This window comes from Microcaecilia unicolor, chromosome 11 (genome assembly GCF_901765095.1).
Source record: "Microcaecilia unicolor chromosome 11, aMicUni1.1, whole genome shotgun sequence".
Classification (NCBI taxonomy): domain Eukaryota; kingdom Metazoa; phylum Chordata; class Amphibia; order Gymnophiona; family Siphonopidae; genus Microcaecilia; species Microcaecilia unicolor.
Window position 1 is genome coordinate 69,746,953 of NC_044041.1, and position 17,638 is coordinate 69,764,590.

General features: G+C 44.5%; 2 protein-coding genes across 3 annotated transcripts in view; one reads left to right on the top strand and one right to left on the bottom strand.

Annotated features, from left to right (window-relative positions):
* Window positions 1–4,179, top strand: part of SBNO2 (strawberry notch homolog 2) — a 216,497-nt gene extending 212,318 nt beyond the window's left edge. The window contains 1 exon segment of the mRNA XM_030219853.1: window positions 1,946–4,179. Within this exon segment, the coding sequence (XP_030075713.1) occupies window positions 1,946–2,493 (548 nt within the window). The 3' untranslated portion in view covers window positions 2,494–4,179.
* Window positions 3,931–8,007, bottom strand: GPX4 (glutathione peroxidase 4). 2 transcript variants are annotated; one of them, XM_030219856.1, is made up of 7 exons: window positions 7,989–8,007; window positions 6,851–6,945; window positions 5,954–6,098; window positions 5,720–5,871; window positions 5,427–5,451; window positions 4,564–4,623; window positions 3,931–4,221 (listed from the first exon to the last, which is right to left on the bottom strand). In XM_030219856.1, exons 1-7 carry the CDS (start codon window positions 7,989–7,991, stop codon window positions 4,189–4,191), a joined length of 513 nt encoding a protein of 170 aa, XP_030075716.1. In that variant the 5' UTR covers window positions 7,992–8,007; the 3' UTR covers window positions 3,931–4,188. The 2 variants fall into 2 exon arrangements, with proteins under 2 accessions (XP_030075716.1, XP_030075715.1); XM_030219855.1 differs by lacking the exon at window positions 7,989–8,007 and adding an exon at window positions 7,750–7,969.
* Between the last annotated feature and the right edge of the window lie 9,631 nt (window positions 8,008–17,638).

The following is a 17,638-nucleotide window of genomic DNA, read 5'->3' on the forward strand; positions in this document are numbered from 1 at the left end:
CATCCAAGCAATTCTGAATCCAACTTCAGTTGGACTTACCACTGCCAGCTACTCCCACCAAGCTCACAGTCTCCAGCAGTCTTACCCCAGCTGAGAGAGACTAAGGACTGATACTCTGCCCCATGCTCTCCATCAAACCTCTTTCCTTCTCTCTCTTTTTTGCTAAGTTGGTTGTGGGGGAAAAGGAGAGCTCCATATAAAGCAGGGGATAGGTGAAGGAAAGGAAGAAGTAAATTTGCACAGCACCATAGATAGGGGTCTGAAAGCTCCAGCTGTGTCTCTGCAGACTTAAACCACCCACAAAGCTCAAGTGGGGACCAGTTGACAATCACTCAGAACTAGAAGCTGAAAAGTGTGTCTATCCACCTGCTGGAAATAGAAAATTCTGAGGAGCAGGCCTGGATGTCAAAAGAGGGATGCCTCAGCTCAGTTTTCAGTTCTGTCTACACCTGTTGGTTGGTGGACACAGCTATCCCACAGGTTCTACAATAGCAGGAAGCCACTTAACAGAAGACTAGATTACCCATATATCATTGCTGGACTGGCTTTTTCATATTTATTAGGTATTTAAAAGTTATTTACATTGAATTATGCAGCCTCCATTTCTAAAATTCTTTAAAGTTAATTAGGTGTGTTTTATGTGATCAATAATCTGCACAGGAGCTACAATTAATTTGATAAGGTCAGAGCTACTCATCTGTTGATGTAAATCCTTGACTCTGTGAAAAAATCTCCTCTATCCTCTTAATTAGGGATAATGCATATAGGGGTGGGACTCAAGCACCAGAAGTAACTTTTATAGGAACAGCTCTCCAACTTTCTCATAGTAAACTAGTCTTTCACACATTTTTTTTATTCAAGCACTTTCACCCAAGACACACACGACCTGTATGTGATAGAGGGCAAGAAGCTGATTGATATGTGCAGACAGGAAAAGGGGATCTGATGTCTGAGCATCTCAAAGTGGTAGCCAGAGCCAGAAGGATAGTAGACTGCATAGAGGCTAGCAGAGAGGAAAGGTGTTAATGCCCTTCTACAAGCTTTTGGTGAGGCCCTACTTGACGTATTGTGTTCAGTGTTTGAGACAATAAAGACTTGAAGAGGCTCAGAGGAAGGTGAAAAGAATGTTATGGGTTTTGCACCATAGGGCACATTAGGAGAGAGTTGAAGACTTGAAACTGTATACACTAGAGATATGATACAGTTTAAATACTTGAAAGGTATTAATATACAAACAGATCTTTTGCAGAAATCAGGAAGCAGTAGAACTGGAGTCCATGAATTGAGGTTGTAGGGTGGTAGACCTATGTGTAAGATTATCAGGAAATACTTATTCAAGGAGAGGATAGTGGATGCCTACTACTTTCTCAGGGGCTGTGGTGAGGACAAAAACAATGGCTGATAAGCAGAGGATCGCTATAGCACAAAAGCATGGTATCAAAGTGCAGTTAAAAGGTCTTTTAACAAAAGCTTAGTGTGTGCTAAGTGCAAAGAAGCCTATAAGTATAAAAGGGGTTTCCATGCATTTAGTGTGCGCTAAACTTTTAGTAAAATGGTTTCTAAATGAAGTTCATACTTTAAATAGGACAGAGGTGTGTAAGCTGCATAGAACATCAGATACAACTGTGGTTGGACCATACAGGTCTTCATTTACTGTATACACACACACAATTACATTTTTCACTAGCTTTTTCTTTCTAGTTCTAACCATGCATGACAACAGAATTTCTCTCAGCTGTCTACTGTACATTTTACAGAGAAATTGTCTCTAGAGAGGCAAGCACTTCTGTCTATACAGCATATTATCCTGATCTGCTAGTATAATATTGATATGGGGTAAGAGAGTTCCTGCTCTTAAGGGGACTATGTATTGAGCATATACACTTGTATGGGAGACTTTAAAAGACAGCTTTAGCCTGCATTGTGTTCTTTTTTTTTTTTACAGGAATAAAAATTCCTGAGGGTTGTGTACACAAAGTGTTGGAGGACCTGAGGCAGATGGATGCAAGTGTAAAACGGAAGCAGGATCAAAGCAGCATGCTCCAGGACAAGGCGCAGTTTCCAGCCCTTCCCTATACCTTCCCTCAGCAGCACCTACAGGCACTCCCTCTCTCTAGACACTTTTTAGCACCAGAGGAGATTGTAGACTTAACCCAGAGCCCTATGAACAACCTCTTGCCCAACACCACCCAGTCACAGGACGTGGCTGGCACTATACCCTTCCAAGCTGGGCTTGCTCCTTTGCACTTTGGCTTCATCCCTTCATATGAGAACCGGAGCATAGTAGGACACAACAACACTGCATCCCAGGAACCGCTGCCACAACTGCAGGAACATCTACACACACAGGAGGAAGAGCTGAACTTCCGGGAGATTTTGGAAGAAATGTTGAGTACACTAAATATACCTCCCCAGGACAGCCCAAGCACTGACCGTCAAAGTGTCATCCAGTATGGGGGTGAAACACTGGCAGGGTTCTGGGATGCTGGCTGACAAGCCAGGGAAGATAGGGTAGGCTGCTTTTAAATAACTATTTATGGAAAAGGGGGTGGGGAGCATAGCTCTTAAATTTATTTATAATATTATAGAGACAGATATCTAGATTTATATAGATATCTCTCTATAAATACCTTTAAAGAGGAAGGAGTTTGCTAATCCATCATAGCTGTTCCAGTCCAGGTAGGAGCACAAGCTATCAAGAAGCTACGGGGCTGGAGCTAATTGCTTTCTCTAACTTCATGTGTTATAGGTAACAACTGGCTTGTTCTCAGTCTCAGGGTCTTTGTACTCTCCAGCCCTGCCTCCTTTCAGAAGAAGAGGTAGCTGTAATACCAGTCCTGCATTGTACTTAAGGGATGGCTGCATGCAGTGCTCATTAAGCTCACTGAAATCTGCTGTATGAGTTTTGCAGTTTTTATGGGCGGTCATTCTCTTAGCAAGATCATGAATGATGATTTTAGGGGGACAGCAACATGACAGTATGTAAGAAACATACATAGGATTTCTTATACCAAAGAATCAAGGAGGTGATCAGGCTTTTAACTAATTTCCTCTCCTGTGTTAATCCACCAACCTTCTGCCCCCAGCATTTGAGCATGAAGGCTCAAGCTGCCTTAGTCTGAATTACCTTCAACTTGTTTTCTTCTCTCCCAATTAGTAGTGCTGGTGTGCAAGTCCCAGCAGGCAGATCAGACATATCTTGGCCTCTGGTGCCTAGTTTAGCAGCAGAGGCCAAGACAAGAAGCAGTGTTTACCACTGGCAAGCCTGATTACATAAGATATGCAAGGTTTACTGTGCACAAATTTGATCTAACTAAATAAGCTGGTAGCCCAAGCATGAATAGGATAAATGTTCAGCAGGTAGGGCCCGGCTGTCTTGGTAACTCCCATCCTGCTTTTGGGATTAAGTGGTGGACAATTCAGTATTTTCCCCCCCAAAGCATAGGGGCATTAAATGATTTACTGTAGCCCTGGAGGTTTCAAAAAGCTTGACAACTTCCCTTCGACCAAGGACTCAGCCTAAACCAATGCTGGTACAAAATTATAACCAGTTTCCTTGACTTAAGTTGTAAAACATTTTAAACAGCAATTTTCCAAGGCCTACTGGCACTTACTTTAAATCTGCCTTTCTGCCTCATTTATGGGCATATTTATAATTAAAGATGTACATATGTAAAGCTTTTTATTTTTTATTTTATGTGCCTTTAACTAATTCCTAAATTTTCTACATGTACCTGAAGCTAGTTTTGCATTCAGCCCAGTAAAGATTTGAATGAATAGGAGATTTGCTCCTTACTTGTGCACAGATTTGTATGTGTTGGCAGGGGAGGGAAAAAGAACAGGAGACCCTCCTTGCAATAAGGTGAGTTTCACCCACTACCTTTAAGAAAATAATGAGTTGCAACTGGAGAGAGAGAAAAACCCACAAACCTTAGGAATGAAATTTATTTTAAATTCATAATGAAAAGGCTAGATACAGAGTTCTCTAGTGTGAAACTAACAGAAGCCCCTGCCAGCAATTTAAAATCTGCTTGTGGATTTCTCCTCTGCTTGGAGCCTTCTTCCAGCTATGCGCAATGCATGTCATCCAGTCCATCTCATCCATGGCTTGGTTTGGAAACAGACCTTCATAATGCTTGAGCTGAAGCCCCCTCACAGAACAGATCCCAAGAAACAGAAGCAGCATCTCTACAGGTACTGGGGCAGGTCCTTCTCCATTACCTAGCAAGAACAGAAAAGATGAGTTCTCACTACAGACTCTGAAGAGGGTGTGTTCTCCCAGCCATTTGTCACCATCACACCTGCCTTTATCTGGGTTGGTGTTAAAAATGGCCCTGGACCTTACACAAGGTTGAGAAAGATGCCCCTGCCACACCCTCCCATCCTATGCCCTTTTTAGAGGTAATCTTAAGAACAGTTGTAGGGTACAGCATGACAAACCATTTGTTCTGAGAGACTAGGTCACTAAATAACTGCATTTGATCCAACAAGGGAATTAAGAATACCCTCCTTTGTAAAAGGAGCCTACTGTAGCTTTCCATTTCATAGAGTATAGTAACTTACAATTGGATCCTCCATGGGACTGAACCTCTTCACCACCTGTCCTTCTCGGTTAATCAGAAACTGTGAGATTAAAAATACATAAATAAATGATCTAGACCAACTGCAGAGACATGCCCTATGGGTGCTTGCCATTAATTATGGAGCAGTGTGAAAGCTAGAGATTCCAGCAGCTTGTGGCCCAAATTACTCAACAGAATCCTAACACAGATGTGGGGCTGCTCTGTTTGCAATCTATTCCAATGCTATTCACACTAATCAAAAAAAAAAAAGTCAGGTTTTCAGGACATTCCTAATGAATATGTATAAATTTGCAAGTTTACTATCTCCTGTTTTATGTAGATCTCATGTTAGCAACCCTCAGGCCTGGGAATGACTACAAAAGGTTAATTCTTTTCTATTCTCAGCTCATATCAGTGGTTCTCAGGACCCAGTCAGGTTTTTAGACTACCCACAATGTACATAAATTTACATACAGTGGAGGTAATGCATGCAAATTTTTCATGCATGTTCATTGTGGGTATCCTGAAAAACCTCACTAGGTGTGCCTTAAGCACTATACTGTAGATAACTGAAATCTATACAGCCTTGTCCATCCGTGTTCAGTCACAAGAGCCCTAATCTTTCCCCCAACTTCAGTATAGCAACATAAAGATACAAGTCATAGTACACACAACACTGACATAAAATGTCTCAAACCACAAGTTACTCTCAATGCTCGTGAAGAACTTACAAGCGTAACCACCCCCCGCCCCCCCTCCCACCATGAGTGGCCTAAAAGTTCCCCTAGAACATCACCCAAAACCCAACAAAAGGAACAGAACATTGCAAGTTAACCACTTTACAGCTCAGAAAGTCTGGCCTACCTTTGTGAAATTCCATTTAATAGCACTAGAGAAAAAAAAATGGCAGAAGTCAGAATAGACCCTGGGGGAATACAAACAGCACAACTTGAGTCCTGACAAAGTCTAAAACTTGGCAGACGGCAGGTCCTGTAGCTTACTCAAGACATCCCCAAAACAGCCCATGCTAACCCATCTAGCAATAGAACATGCCACACATAAGAAGCTGCTATAGTTCCTACAGATCAAACTCGTCAGATTAGTGCTCACAGCAATGCTATCCCCATTTCACCCCTTCCTGTGACTGCATTACTCACTTGCCCAAAGTTCCTCTTCCCTTGGGTTGCTCCTTCATCCACTTCCACAATGGGTGAGCAGTATCTCCATTCACATCTATTTTACTGAACATGTCAAACTGTACATTATAGGATGCAGCAAACTCTTTAATCTCAGCTTCATCGCCTGGTTCCTAAAAGATTTGGATAAATCATTAAACTGGTACAGCCCAAACTCCCTGCCACAACCTTATTTTAGTATTAAGCTCTATATACCTGTTTTCCAAACTGGTTGCAGGGGAAGCCAAGTATACGTAAACCCTTCTCAGCATAACTAGCATACAGCTGGACAAGCTGAGTGTAGTTTACGGGAGTTTTTCCTCATTTAGAGGCCACATTTGTGATAATGCAGACAAATCCCCTGGGAGGGCAAATATTAGATTAGAAAATGTGATTTACCACAGAGACAACATAGAACAAAGGAAAAAAAAAAAGCATCTGCAATGTCACTTTAATTGGTGTTTGATTTTTTTTTTTTAAGTCAACTTCTGCCTTCATCTGAATGTTTGGTCCTGTATTATCCCTGCTTACAGTGAGAGGCCTTGTAAAAGGGATTAGTGGGATACAGCCAGCTGTCTTCTGCATAACTTTTGCTGAGGCTAAACAAAATAGTTTTTAAGCAAAGTTCTCAATTTGCTAGCATCTTGTGAAAGCAGAGGCAGGAATAGGGAACTACTGTAACAAAGGTGAAGATTGCAAGACCTGAAATGGTTTACTTGCAGAAGTTATGGAGACCAGTTACTTTGAAGGGCAACGGAAAATGGGGGGGGGGGGGGGGGGAAGTAAGTTGGAACAGTGAAATTCATATGTACTGCTATCCAAAGTGGATGAAACTCAACTGGGCAGATGGGATAGGCCATTTAATCTGTCCATTATGAACAGCACATCGAGAGAGTTGTAACTGCCTATGAATACCTATAAGCTATTAAAAACTAGGGTCCACAGATAGCAGAATGGGCTGGTCCAGTGGGGCCACAGCCCTACCAATATTTTACTCTGCATCAGCAGCTTGGGGCATGGACAAAGATAGAGCTATCTGCTCTCTTCTGCTTAACAGATATTCTGCCACCCCTGCATAACGCCAATACAGCTGTACAAACCAGATTCACTTACCGGTATTTCTCCAGAGATACCTCGTTCCCATCAATATCCTTGGCCGAGAAATCATAAATTGATTTGGCCGTCTTCCAATCTGTCGCCTGCGCACACTGTAACAGACCAAAAACGATCACCTAGGATGCATCCCTACCTACATGCTACTCTAGCCCACACTACTTACTTAACCCCAACAAAGGACACAGCATGAAGCCTATGAGGCGCAGCAGGGGGACTTTTAAACCCAGCCTGCGCCCCCAATTCCAGCCACAGGCATAGGAAATACTAAGTATTCATCAAAAGCTGTGGAAATGTAGCAAACTTAGACAAACCCTATATAAACGGGGCTAACCTACTACATCTGTGACGGCATTTACAGAGCAATCACTGATCTGATTGCTTTTAATAGGTTAGCCCAGTAAAAAAGCTCTCACCTACAGCTTATTAACGCTAGTTCCACATATTCGAGCAGACTCATTGCGCAACCACAACTGCTACCATAAGAAAAAAGTTTCCAGTCAGAAGCAAGGTCCTGTACGAAGTCCGGGCCACAGTCGAAGACGGGAGGGAGGGGTTGATAACAGCATTACTCTTAGCAGCTGCAATATGTCCAACCAGCAACTCACTATATACCCCACTGTGAAAGCAGCTCTTCCATAAATTCCCCAAAAATTCAATCCGAGGGGGATTATGTGAAGCCCCATACCCTAAAAGATGCAAGAGCTGAAGGGTACTTCCCCCCCACTCGCTTCTTTCTACCATTCCCCACCCCTTTCAATCTCTACAGCTTCATCGTCCCTTCTTTCCTCTGTCCTACACCGCTCCTCACTCCATACCCATCGCTTTCAATCTCTAGTGCTTCTCCCAGTCTTCCCATCCTTCCTCAATCACATACAGCTCCCCGTTTCCCCTCTCACCATGCTAAAACTTCTCGACGCTCCCAGCACCAGCAACAATGTCCGACTCACAGCCAACAACGAGGGAACCATGGCTGATCAGAGTGAGACTACACCCCACTGCCGCAGAGAGCGACCAATCAGCGTGCTGCAGGCGGGACCTATCCGGCCTCGGCACTACCACTCCAGGAGAAAAGGGGTGTAAAGTTACGACGATCCCCAGCATTAAACAGCTCACTTTCGTGTCAACAACACTCTACCATTGCCAGATCGGATGGCCCACAGTGAGATCCTGAATGTCAAATCTAACAGACACGGACGAACATAGACTTTCCTTCCAAATCTATCTGTACACCCAGAACAGGCCACTCTTATAGCCTCTAGCGCTGACAGCTGCCAGTAGAAGGCGGTGAGGGGTTCGCAGCCAATCAGAGATGTGGAGGGATATTTCTTGGTAGTTGCATAATACAAAAATGCTAGTTATCATGTGATGTGAGGGGGGTGGGGGCTAGAGGTGCAGATTGAACTGAGGCAGTGCTGTGTTAGCACTAACTACCTGCACAGTAATCCAGAGGGAAGCGTAATTACCGAATAATGCGACGTCATTTTCCTCCTTCAATCATAATTTTGTTAATTTATTTATTTGTCTTGTGTATTTTCTAAACTAAACTGAACTTAAAAAAAAAAAGAGGAGAGGAGGGAGAAAGAAACCTCCGTTCCAGGGGCGGATGGACTGAGTGGTCCAGACTCCAGACCCCTATACATTGGAGTCCCCCAGCTGCTGCCCCCTCCCACACAGGGGGAGAAAGTAACCTTAGTTCGTCCACTGCCAGCATAACTCTCCTCTCCTGCACAGTAACAGAGATTCTCCTAAGACAAGCAGGATGCGTCAGCCACATATAGGTTGATGTCACCTGACGGCTCCCATTGTACAGAAAAAGCTCTCCGAAGCTCAGAGGGTTTTTTTGTTTTGTTTTTTAAACCCTCTGAGCATGTGTAGAGTTTCCCCTCCCCTATAGCTAGGAATGCCCCAGGTAATTCCCTTTCTTCTCAGTCTAAGTTTTCCGCCATTCCCAACAGTCCCATTTTTCAGCTCTCCACCAACAATCTTTTAATAAGCTCATGAATTTAACATCAAGAAACAAACTTCAGGACACCTACACTGCGATGCAGGCACCCACAGGAAGGTTCCAAACGCAAGAGGTGTATGTCCAAGACTAGGACTACCAGACCTCTCCCTGCCTGTTTGTTCCATGGCCGCATGTCTCCGCGCCCACATTCACAGGCTGCCTGTTTGCTCAATGGCAGCACGTCTTAGTGCCCAGATGCACAGGCGAGACACAAAGCCTCTGTTCATCCACTGCCTGCCAGCAGAATAACTTTCCTTCCCTGCACAGTAACTGACAGGCTGATGCTCGAAATGTAACATTGGTGCTAGAGGCAACTATCGCCGCACTAGCACTGGCATTAGTGAGCACAGAATGCTCAAAGCACTTTAGCGTGGAAGACAATGTGTGCACCAAAGGTTAGCACAAATAGCATGCAAAAGTAGTCAAACGGATGTTAATGAGGTCAGGACTGGTCTTAGCAATTGTGGGGCCCTGTGCAGACCAGTTCAGTGGGCCACCTCCCACCCACCCCCTGCCCATGCCCACCTGCGCCCACCACCATAAGTCATAATTTATCAGTTTAAATGGAGGTTTAGAGCTCTCGGAACCTCACCTCACCTCACCCCATACTTTGATATGCATCCACCACATTTCAGTAGAAAGTGACAGACAGCGGCAGCAATTTTCATATCCCATCAGCTACTGAGCCCATAGCCTCCTCGCTGCTGCATCCTGCCCTTGCAGAAGCAGGAAGTGACATCAAAAGGGGGCAGGACGCATGTACTGCTATGGATTTACAGCCTGTCTCTGACACAGACTACTCAATAATTACTGTGGATTATTTTGGATTCCTATTAGATAAATTAAACCTTTATTAGAGGAGCTAAATTCTACAATGATTAAGGTATATACAATGATTAGCAATATAAACAATCATTACATCACTGGTCTCTACATCTAAGCAATGCTAAGAATTCTTAGACCAGGAAAAGAAGCAATAATACACTATACATACAACATCACTGGTCCTTACATCATCCAGGCTCTTATCATCAGCTGGGGGGGCCCGTTACAGTGAAAGCCAGGAGCTTTTTAGACCAGGAACAGATCCTCTGCGCAGTACGTACGTTACTCACAGATTAGCTCCCACTCTGCTGCAACAAGACCCCCTTTTTATTAGGCTCAGAGGTCATGTTCAGAGCTAGGGAAAATTACAGAATGCTTCTCTGTTTAGGTAAACAAGCCATACTGTGGGAACGTGGTCACATGTCTTCCCAAGTCCAGGTGGCCAGGCTGAACTTCCGAAAACAAATGCCATCCTCCCCTTCACATACCAAATTAATTAGAGCTGTGTCTTATCTTCTGCATTCCAACTTATTTTCACACAATCAAAGTTAAACAAACAGAATTACTTCTAATCAACAATACAGACCCGAGTGCACTGGTCAGTTCAGACAGAGTTGAAAAACAATCTTTAAAATTCACTTCCATTACAACGCAGCAGCGAGGAGGCTCTGGGCTCAGCAGCTGACAGGATATACAAATTGCTGCCGCTGTGTGATGCTCTCTGCTGAAATGTGGATGCACATTAAGGTTCAGAGCAGACAGGTGCTCAAGACAAGAGGACAGACCTGCCAGAGATGCGGGGCCCCTAGGAGCGCGAGGCCCTGTGCGACCTCCCCTGTCACCCCTGCCTAAGACTGGCCCTGAATGGGGTAATTTCCTATTCCCTCCCAATGCTCAAGAGAACAGCACACACACACACACACAAAAACCTGCCCTTACAGCTGAAAACTTAATGCCAGGTTCAAGCAAGCATTAGGGTGTGAAGAGAGGATTTCTCATGATTCTTTCTTTAAAATCTGCTAGTTTTGATTTTTTTTGGAAGTAGAAAGAAGCCCGTACAAGCCTATAAGCACCAGTACTAATAAATAAATGTGCACAAGTCCAAGCAAACCCTAACGTGAAAGCACACATTGGTACCTGTTTCCTGCACTTAAATATAAGCCCTCCAAGTAAAAAAACAAAAAAATTTGAAAAGCTTATATTTAAAGGCACAGGAAACAGGCACTAATGTGTGCTTTGCTTTCGGGTTTGCCTGGCGCATGTGCACAATAGCTGAGCTTAACCTGAAACTCTTCTGAACTTGAGCCAAGCATGTTCTCCCCTTGCTTTCGCTTTTACAGTGCGATATAATTTGAATACCATTTCCTTTGAGCATTGGCGAGCTAGTTCTCTGAGCTGTTACGGTGGTATGGGTTGGGCGCTGTTGACTTTACTGTGGGAGTTCTGAGCATCAGCCTGTGAGAGAATGGTGGGAGGGGAAGATAGGGGGCAGGTCCCTTTTCCTCCATGGCCAGCATAACCCACACAGTCTTGTCAAACATCTAAGGAACACAGCTGTCATAAATATTGTGTTTCCAATTTCTGTTAATATGCTAGTAAAACTTCAAATGATAGCAAGCCTAAGGCCATCTGCGCAGTGACCAGTATGATGCATTATTATTATTTTTATTATTATTTCCATCACAATTGAGGCAGGGATCTCTAACCCCATAATCTGAAGTTCTCCATAGAAAGTGACAGTATATTCAGTATTAATATCCATTTTTTAAATCTGCATATTGCAGTGTATACTTGCAAACTCTTTAGCTGACATAACCCATATCTCCTAACTCTGGTACAAAATGGCCCTGAGCTCCCTCAAAAGTAATGGCTTTGAATGACCTTAAGCATTATTCATCACTCAATCAATGCCAAGTCAGTGTTGATAGCACAAGCTGCAAAAAGCTCCAACTTGTTTTAGTTGCCCAGCTTCCATCTGCCAGGCTCTTATTCTGATAATTCAAGCCTGAGGGAACTACCCTACCTCTGCTATTTAGGAAAACTCCCTGGCTGCAACAACCAGTTTCCCTGTTTCATAAAGGGCTCCTTTATGAAATGGCGCTACCAATTAGCATGCGCTGAATGAGAAGAAGCCCATGGGAATTGAATGGGTTTCTTCCTATTCAGCATGCTCTATTCAGTAGCACCACTTTGTAAAAGAAGCCCAAAGTGACTTACTATGGAACAGATTCCTCCTCCAGCCTCTGTTTAACATCATCTGGAATAACCTTCCCCTCCTCCTTTGGTCCAAGTCTTCCTTCAAATTACAGAGTTGCACGGGGTCAGAAATCCAACCCGTCCCCACTCATCCCTGCTGGAATCTAACCCGTCCCCATCTGTCCCCATAGGGAATCTAACCCGTCCCCGTGGGGAATTTAACCCATCCCCACCCATCCCCGCGGGGAATCTAACCCACCCCTGCCTGTCCCTGCAAGAATTTAATGGTATGTAAAAAAAAAACCAATTCCTGTCTGCTCTCTGGGTTCAAGCCGCAGCACTGCAGGCAAGGAAGGAATGGAAGTTGGAAGTTGGAACACTCTGGTGCGCACACGTAAGACTTCTCTGATTCACTGGCACTGTGTGCTAAGAGATCACCAAATGCACATGCCAGTAGGTCAGGTGACATCTGATGCTCGTGCCTATGTCAGAGTTGAGGTCTGCACATCAGCCCGGGAGCAGAGAGGATTAATAGTAACATAGTAAATGACAGCAGATAAAAACGGAACGGTCCATCCAGTCTGCCCAATAGACATAATCATTACCAATTAATGATTAAATCAACAATGAATGTGATATTATAAACTTGATTATGGTCTTTCTGTGGCGTTTCCGGGACATAGACCATAGAAGTCTGCCTGGCCCCATCCTTATGTTCCAACTGCTGGAGTTGCCCTCATTTGCTGGACACAGTGCCGTAGTGAGGGCGGCTGACACCCAGGGCGGGTTGCCGCTGTGCACCCCCCCCCCCCTCGGGTGCAGCATGGCGCCCCCCCTCGGCGCCCCCCCTCCGGCACACACCCTCCCCCCCAGAGCGCATTGTAACTTACTTTAGAAGCGAGGGGCGGGCGGGAGGGCCGATCTGCCCCTGAGTCCACGTCGCTGGGAGCTGCGTCGGCTCCATTGGTTCCTTGCTCTCTCTGTCCCGGAACAGGAAGTAACCTGTTCCGGGGCAGAGGGAGCAAGGGACCAATGGAGACGACACCCCCCCAGCGGCGTGCACCCGGGGCGGACCGCCCCACCCCCCCTTCCTATGCCACTGGCTGGACACAGACCGTAAAAGTCTGTCCAGCACTGTCCTCATGTTCCAATCACTAAAGTTGCTGTCTAAGCTCTTTCCAGCCCATTTTAAACCAGATTGCCATACATGAGACACAGACCATAAAGGTCTCCCGGTATTGGCCCTAGTTCATCACAGCCAGAGTCGCCATCTAAGTGTCACTCGACACATCCACACACATGCAGCCATTTAAGTTTAGTTTTTTTTATAGCTTCCATTTTCTAATTAGATATCCTCTATGTTTATCCCATGTCTTTTTGAATTTCATCACCATTTGTATCTCTACCACCTCCTTAATGGAGACTTTCCGTATCTGTGCTGTTAAAGCAAGGAAGAGGAGGAGGAGACAGAACTCAAAGAACTTGGTAGGTGAGAGGCTGGTGCAAGTGCAGCATACACTTCCACAGGAACCCTGCAGGAACTGCTTCCGTCCCCATGGGATCTCCGCAGAACTGCTTCCGTCCCTGCTGGAATCCTGCGGGTTCTGTGGGATTCCCGCGAACCCCGTTCCCGTGCAAGTCTCTACTTCAAATCCTTTAAGATCTCATTAAAAACTTGCCTGTTCGATCAGGCATTTGGTGGATCAGATTTACCTGCAGTTCTGGAATATACTGGTGGCCTTCTCCCTCCTTCCTACTTCCTCTCCCCTCTCTTTTCCCCCTCTTTGTTCTGATTGTTAAATTTCCTATCTGAAAATGGAGTTCCTTTCCTCTGTTCCAAATTTTAGTATGCACCCGGCTTTGTTCTGCCTTTGGCAGCTATAGCGGTCTAATAAGTTTTAATACATAAATAAACAAATAAATAAATAAAGCAACAGTGTATCCCTCCCTCTGCCAATTTTTGTTTACACTGTCTTTCCAAGCATTTGTTTTACTGTAACCTCCTGATGTACTAGAATGGAAGTTGTTACACTGTGACATTAATACAGTAGCTACACAGTGTCATGTTTGAACTGCATTTTGAATTAAGTACTTGGTCACTGGTTTGTCTGCTTATGCAATAAATAGAAATAAATACAAACATAGAAAATAAGATAATACCTTTTTTTATTGGACTAACGTAATACACCTTTTGATTAGGTAACCTTCGAAAGCTAATCAAAAGATATATTGTTAGTCCAATAATAAAAAAAAAGGTATCATCTTATTTTCTTTTCTCTGTTTTTATTAATTTTATTTGTTACCTTTAAAAGTAGACTAATACAGCTACCACACCACTCTACTTATGCACAGGGCCCTTGGTCTACTGTAATTCCACAGCCAGGACTGCAAAATCTGTCCCTTGCCATGAAATTTCATTCAATTTATTTTGTTTATATTGCACTCCCAGTACAAAATTACTATTGTGAGAGACCAATGGCACAGCTTGTGGAAAGGTATTAGGGTACCCAAGGCAAAGTCTTCAACCATGCACCTACATTAACTTACTTTTAAAGCCCTAGGCTACCCCACCCTGACATTTTGATCAAAATAATCATGATCACCCCATCACCCCTCCCAAACTTATCCTGTAAAAACACACAATTGTACATCATACTTTTAAATATTAAACTTTGTTTTGCATATATATTGATAATGAAGGCAATTTCCACAAGCCATTTGCCAGAATGTATACTTATCCTCACAAACTAAAGGTTAGAAAATAAGATCCAGTTGTCTCAACCCAATGCATTTGTGACCATCTGACTGTTCTCATCACAGAATAGTATAGCAAATTTAATTTAATTTCATTTTTTTTCTATTCTTCCTAAACCTAAAAGCTCAAACTGGATCACACATTTAAAATTTAACTGTGCATACACAGTATTAGAGTTCAATTAATTATGATAATGCTCTCTGTTCCACACACGGTACCCAAGAGGCAGGCAGAGCTCTGAAGTCTCAATGTGTGTTTAAGACAATGGTGCAGGGGTGAAGGTTTTACATTTCTTAGGAACTGGGCAACATTCTGGGAAAGGGGGAGCCTGTTTCAAAAGGATAAGCTTCACCTTAACCAGGATGGAACCAGGCAGCTGGCGTAACATTTAAAAAGGAGATAGAGCATCTTTGAAACTGGAAAAGCGGGGGGGGGGGGGGGGGGGGGGGAAATGCTGACAGTCACCCAGGAGAATATGGTTCAGTGTGGAGTATCCTTGAAGGATACTATTGAAACAGGAGCTTTAAGGAATACCAATAGATAGGTTTCAATAATGCTGATAGAAAACCAAGAACGTTTAATGGGAGTACAGAGGGGTCCCTTCACCAAGCTGTGGGAATAATTACCCTGTGCTAGCGGCGGGGGCCATTTTTCCTGCATGCTAGGGCCCTTTTTACCACAGCACGTAAAAAAGCCCCCAGCACACATGGCCATGCGGTAAGAGAACTCTTACCGCATGGTCATGTGGCAGGGAGCCTTTATGCCACCCACTGAGGTGGCGATAAGGGCTCCTGCCCTAACCCAGTGGTAACCGGGCAGCAGTGGCGTAGGAAGGGGGGCAGTGGGGCAGTCTGCCCCGGGTGCACGCCACTGGGGGGGTGTCAGCTCCGCTAGTTCACTGCTCTCTCTGCCCCAGAACAGATTACTTCCTGTTCCGGGGCAGAGAGAGCAAGGAACCAGTGGAGCCGACGCAGCTCCCAGCGACGACGTGCACTCGGGGCGGAGTGCCAGTGGTAAGAATGTGCTCCGAGGGGGGTGTGCGCAGCGGCAACCCACCCCGGGTGTCAGCCGCCCTCGCTATGCCACTGCCGGGCAACACACGGCAATTTCCAGGGGTTTTCTTTTTCCCTTGGAAATGGCGCATGATCAGGATGGGACTACCACTGGAGGCTGCGATGGGCCAGCGGTAGTCCTGGAAGATTGAGTGGTAAGCCTGCGTTGGGCTTACTGCTGCTCTTTAAAAGGGCCTGTTATGATTCTGTTTAACTCTGCTAGTCAGACAGGGGAATGCCTGGAACCGTTCCTGATTGGCCCATCTGGGCTGAGCTGACGTCGTATAGGACCTTGCTTCTGACTGGAAACTTTCACTTTTTCTTATGGTAACAGTTGTGGTCAGTCTGATCTATTTAAATGTACCCTTCCCAACAACCCTTGCTTTGGTGTTGCCCTTCGTTTATTGCTGAAGCCTTTCCTTGCGCTGTTTGAGCTTTTGCTCTCTGTATTGTGGAGTTTGTTTTCTCCTTCCTTGCTGTAGCCCTCTGTTGCTCTGTCTCAGTGTGCTTGCTGCTTCCAGCATGTGTCTCATTACCCCTCTTCCCTCACCAGTGATTTCCTCTGTTTGACTCTGGTGCTTTGCATAAGCTCGTTTATCATTCTGTTCCAGGTTGTTTGTTTTGTTTTCCTTGGAGTTACCCTTTGTGCTCTGTTTGTATTTTGTCTGTCTTTGTGGCAGACTCGGGAACCTTTGTTTCTGGTAGGGTTGTTTGTTTGTTCTTCCATGTGTTTACTTTACCCTTGTCCACAGTGTTCCTTCCTCTGGCAGCTGTGTGTTCAGAGCTTGGTTAACCCTTTGTCTTCAGTATTTTGCCTGCTCTGGCAGTTGAGTGTTTGGAGCAGTCTTTGCCTTGTGACTGTTTTAATTCTTTTTTTGCTGTCACTACCCTCGCTATTACTGTGTGCTGCCCTTTCTCAGCAGGGTGCGTCCCAGGCCCGGCTCTCTATTTTTTGCTGGCTTTTCCCTCTCCTGTCTGCTGGGGATCTCTGCTCTCTGTATCCATATTTCTCAGTCCCTCATTTTCTTTGTGTGCTGTGAGGCACAACTTGATGTGTTTCTTGTAGTCTCCTTTCTTAGTTCATTTTTCCCATGTGTCCTTAGTGAGCACTTAGTGTGTGGTGCTCTGGTCCCCAGGGGGACCCCTCATATTTTCTTTCTCCCTTCCCTGGGTTTGAGTCGGTTCCGGTTAGGCCGTGAGGCCCGTATGACTGTATTCTGAGCAAGTGGGTTCCCATTAGGCCATGAGGCCCACCTGAATGCCCTATCTTCCCCTTTCTGGTAGTGCAAGTTGGTTGCGCGTGTGTATGTGTGCAGGGCTTGGTAGCTGGGGTGGCATATAGTACCTGTTTGGTCCATCCTAGGCCTTGGCCTAAAAGCTATATTAAGCCTTGGCCTAGGCTCAAGGGCTCATGTCCAGCCTGACAGGGCCCCAGAGTAAAGGATGCAAATTATCCCTGTCAACTTCAAACCAGCTTGTAAATGTAAGGACAAAACACAATTTGAAGTGTCTATTTACAAATGCTAGAAGCCTAAAAGTTAGATGGAAGAGTTGGAGTATATAGGCAGCAAATGAAGAAGTAGATATAATAGGCATCTCAGAGACCTGGTGGAAGGAGGAGAATCAATGAGATACTGTGTAATCAGGGTACAAATTATATCACAATGATAAAGTGGATCAAATTGGAGGGGAGATTGCGCTATATGTTAAAGAGGGAATTGAATCAAACAAAATAATATTCTACATGAAACGTAGCATGGAATCCTTGTAGATAGAAATTCCATGTGAGAAAGAGTATACTGGTAGGGCTGTACTACCATCCACCAAGACAGAACAAACAAACAGATGAAGAAATGTTTATAGAAATTAGGAAAGCTGGCAAACTAGGCAACATTATAATAATGGATGATTTAAATTACCCCATTAATGACTTTATAAATGTTACATTAGGG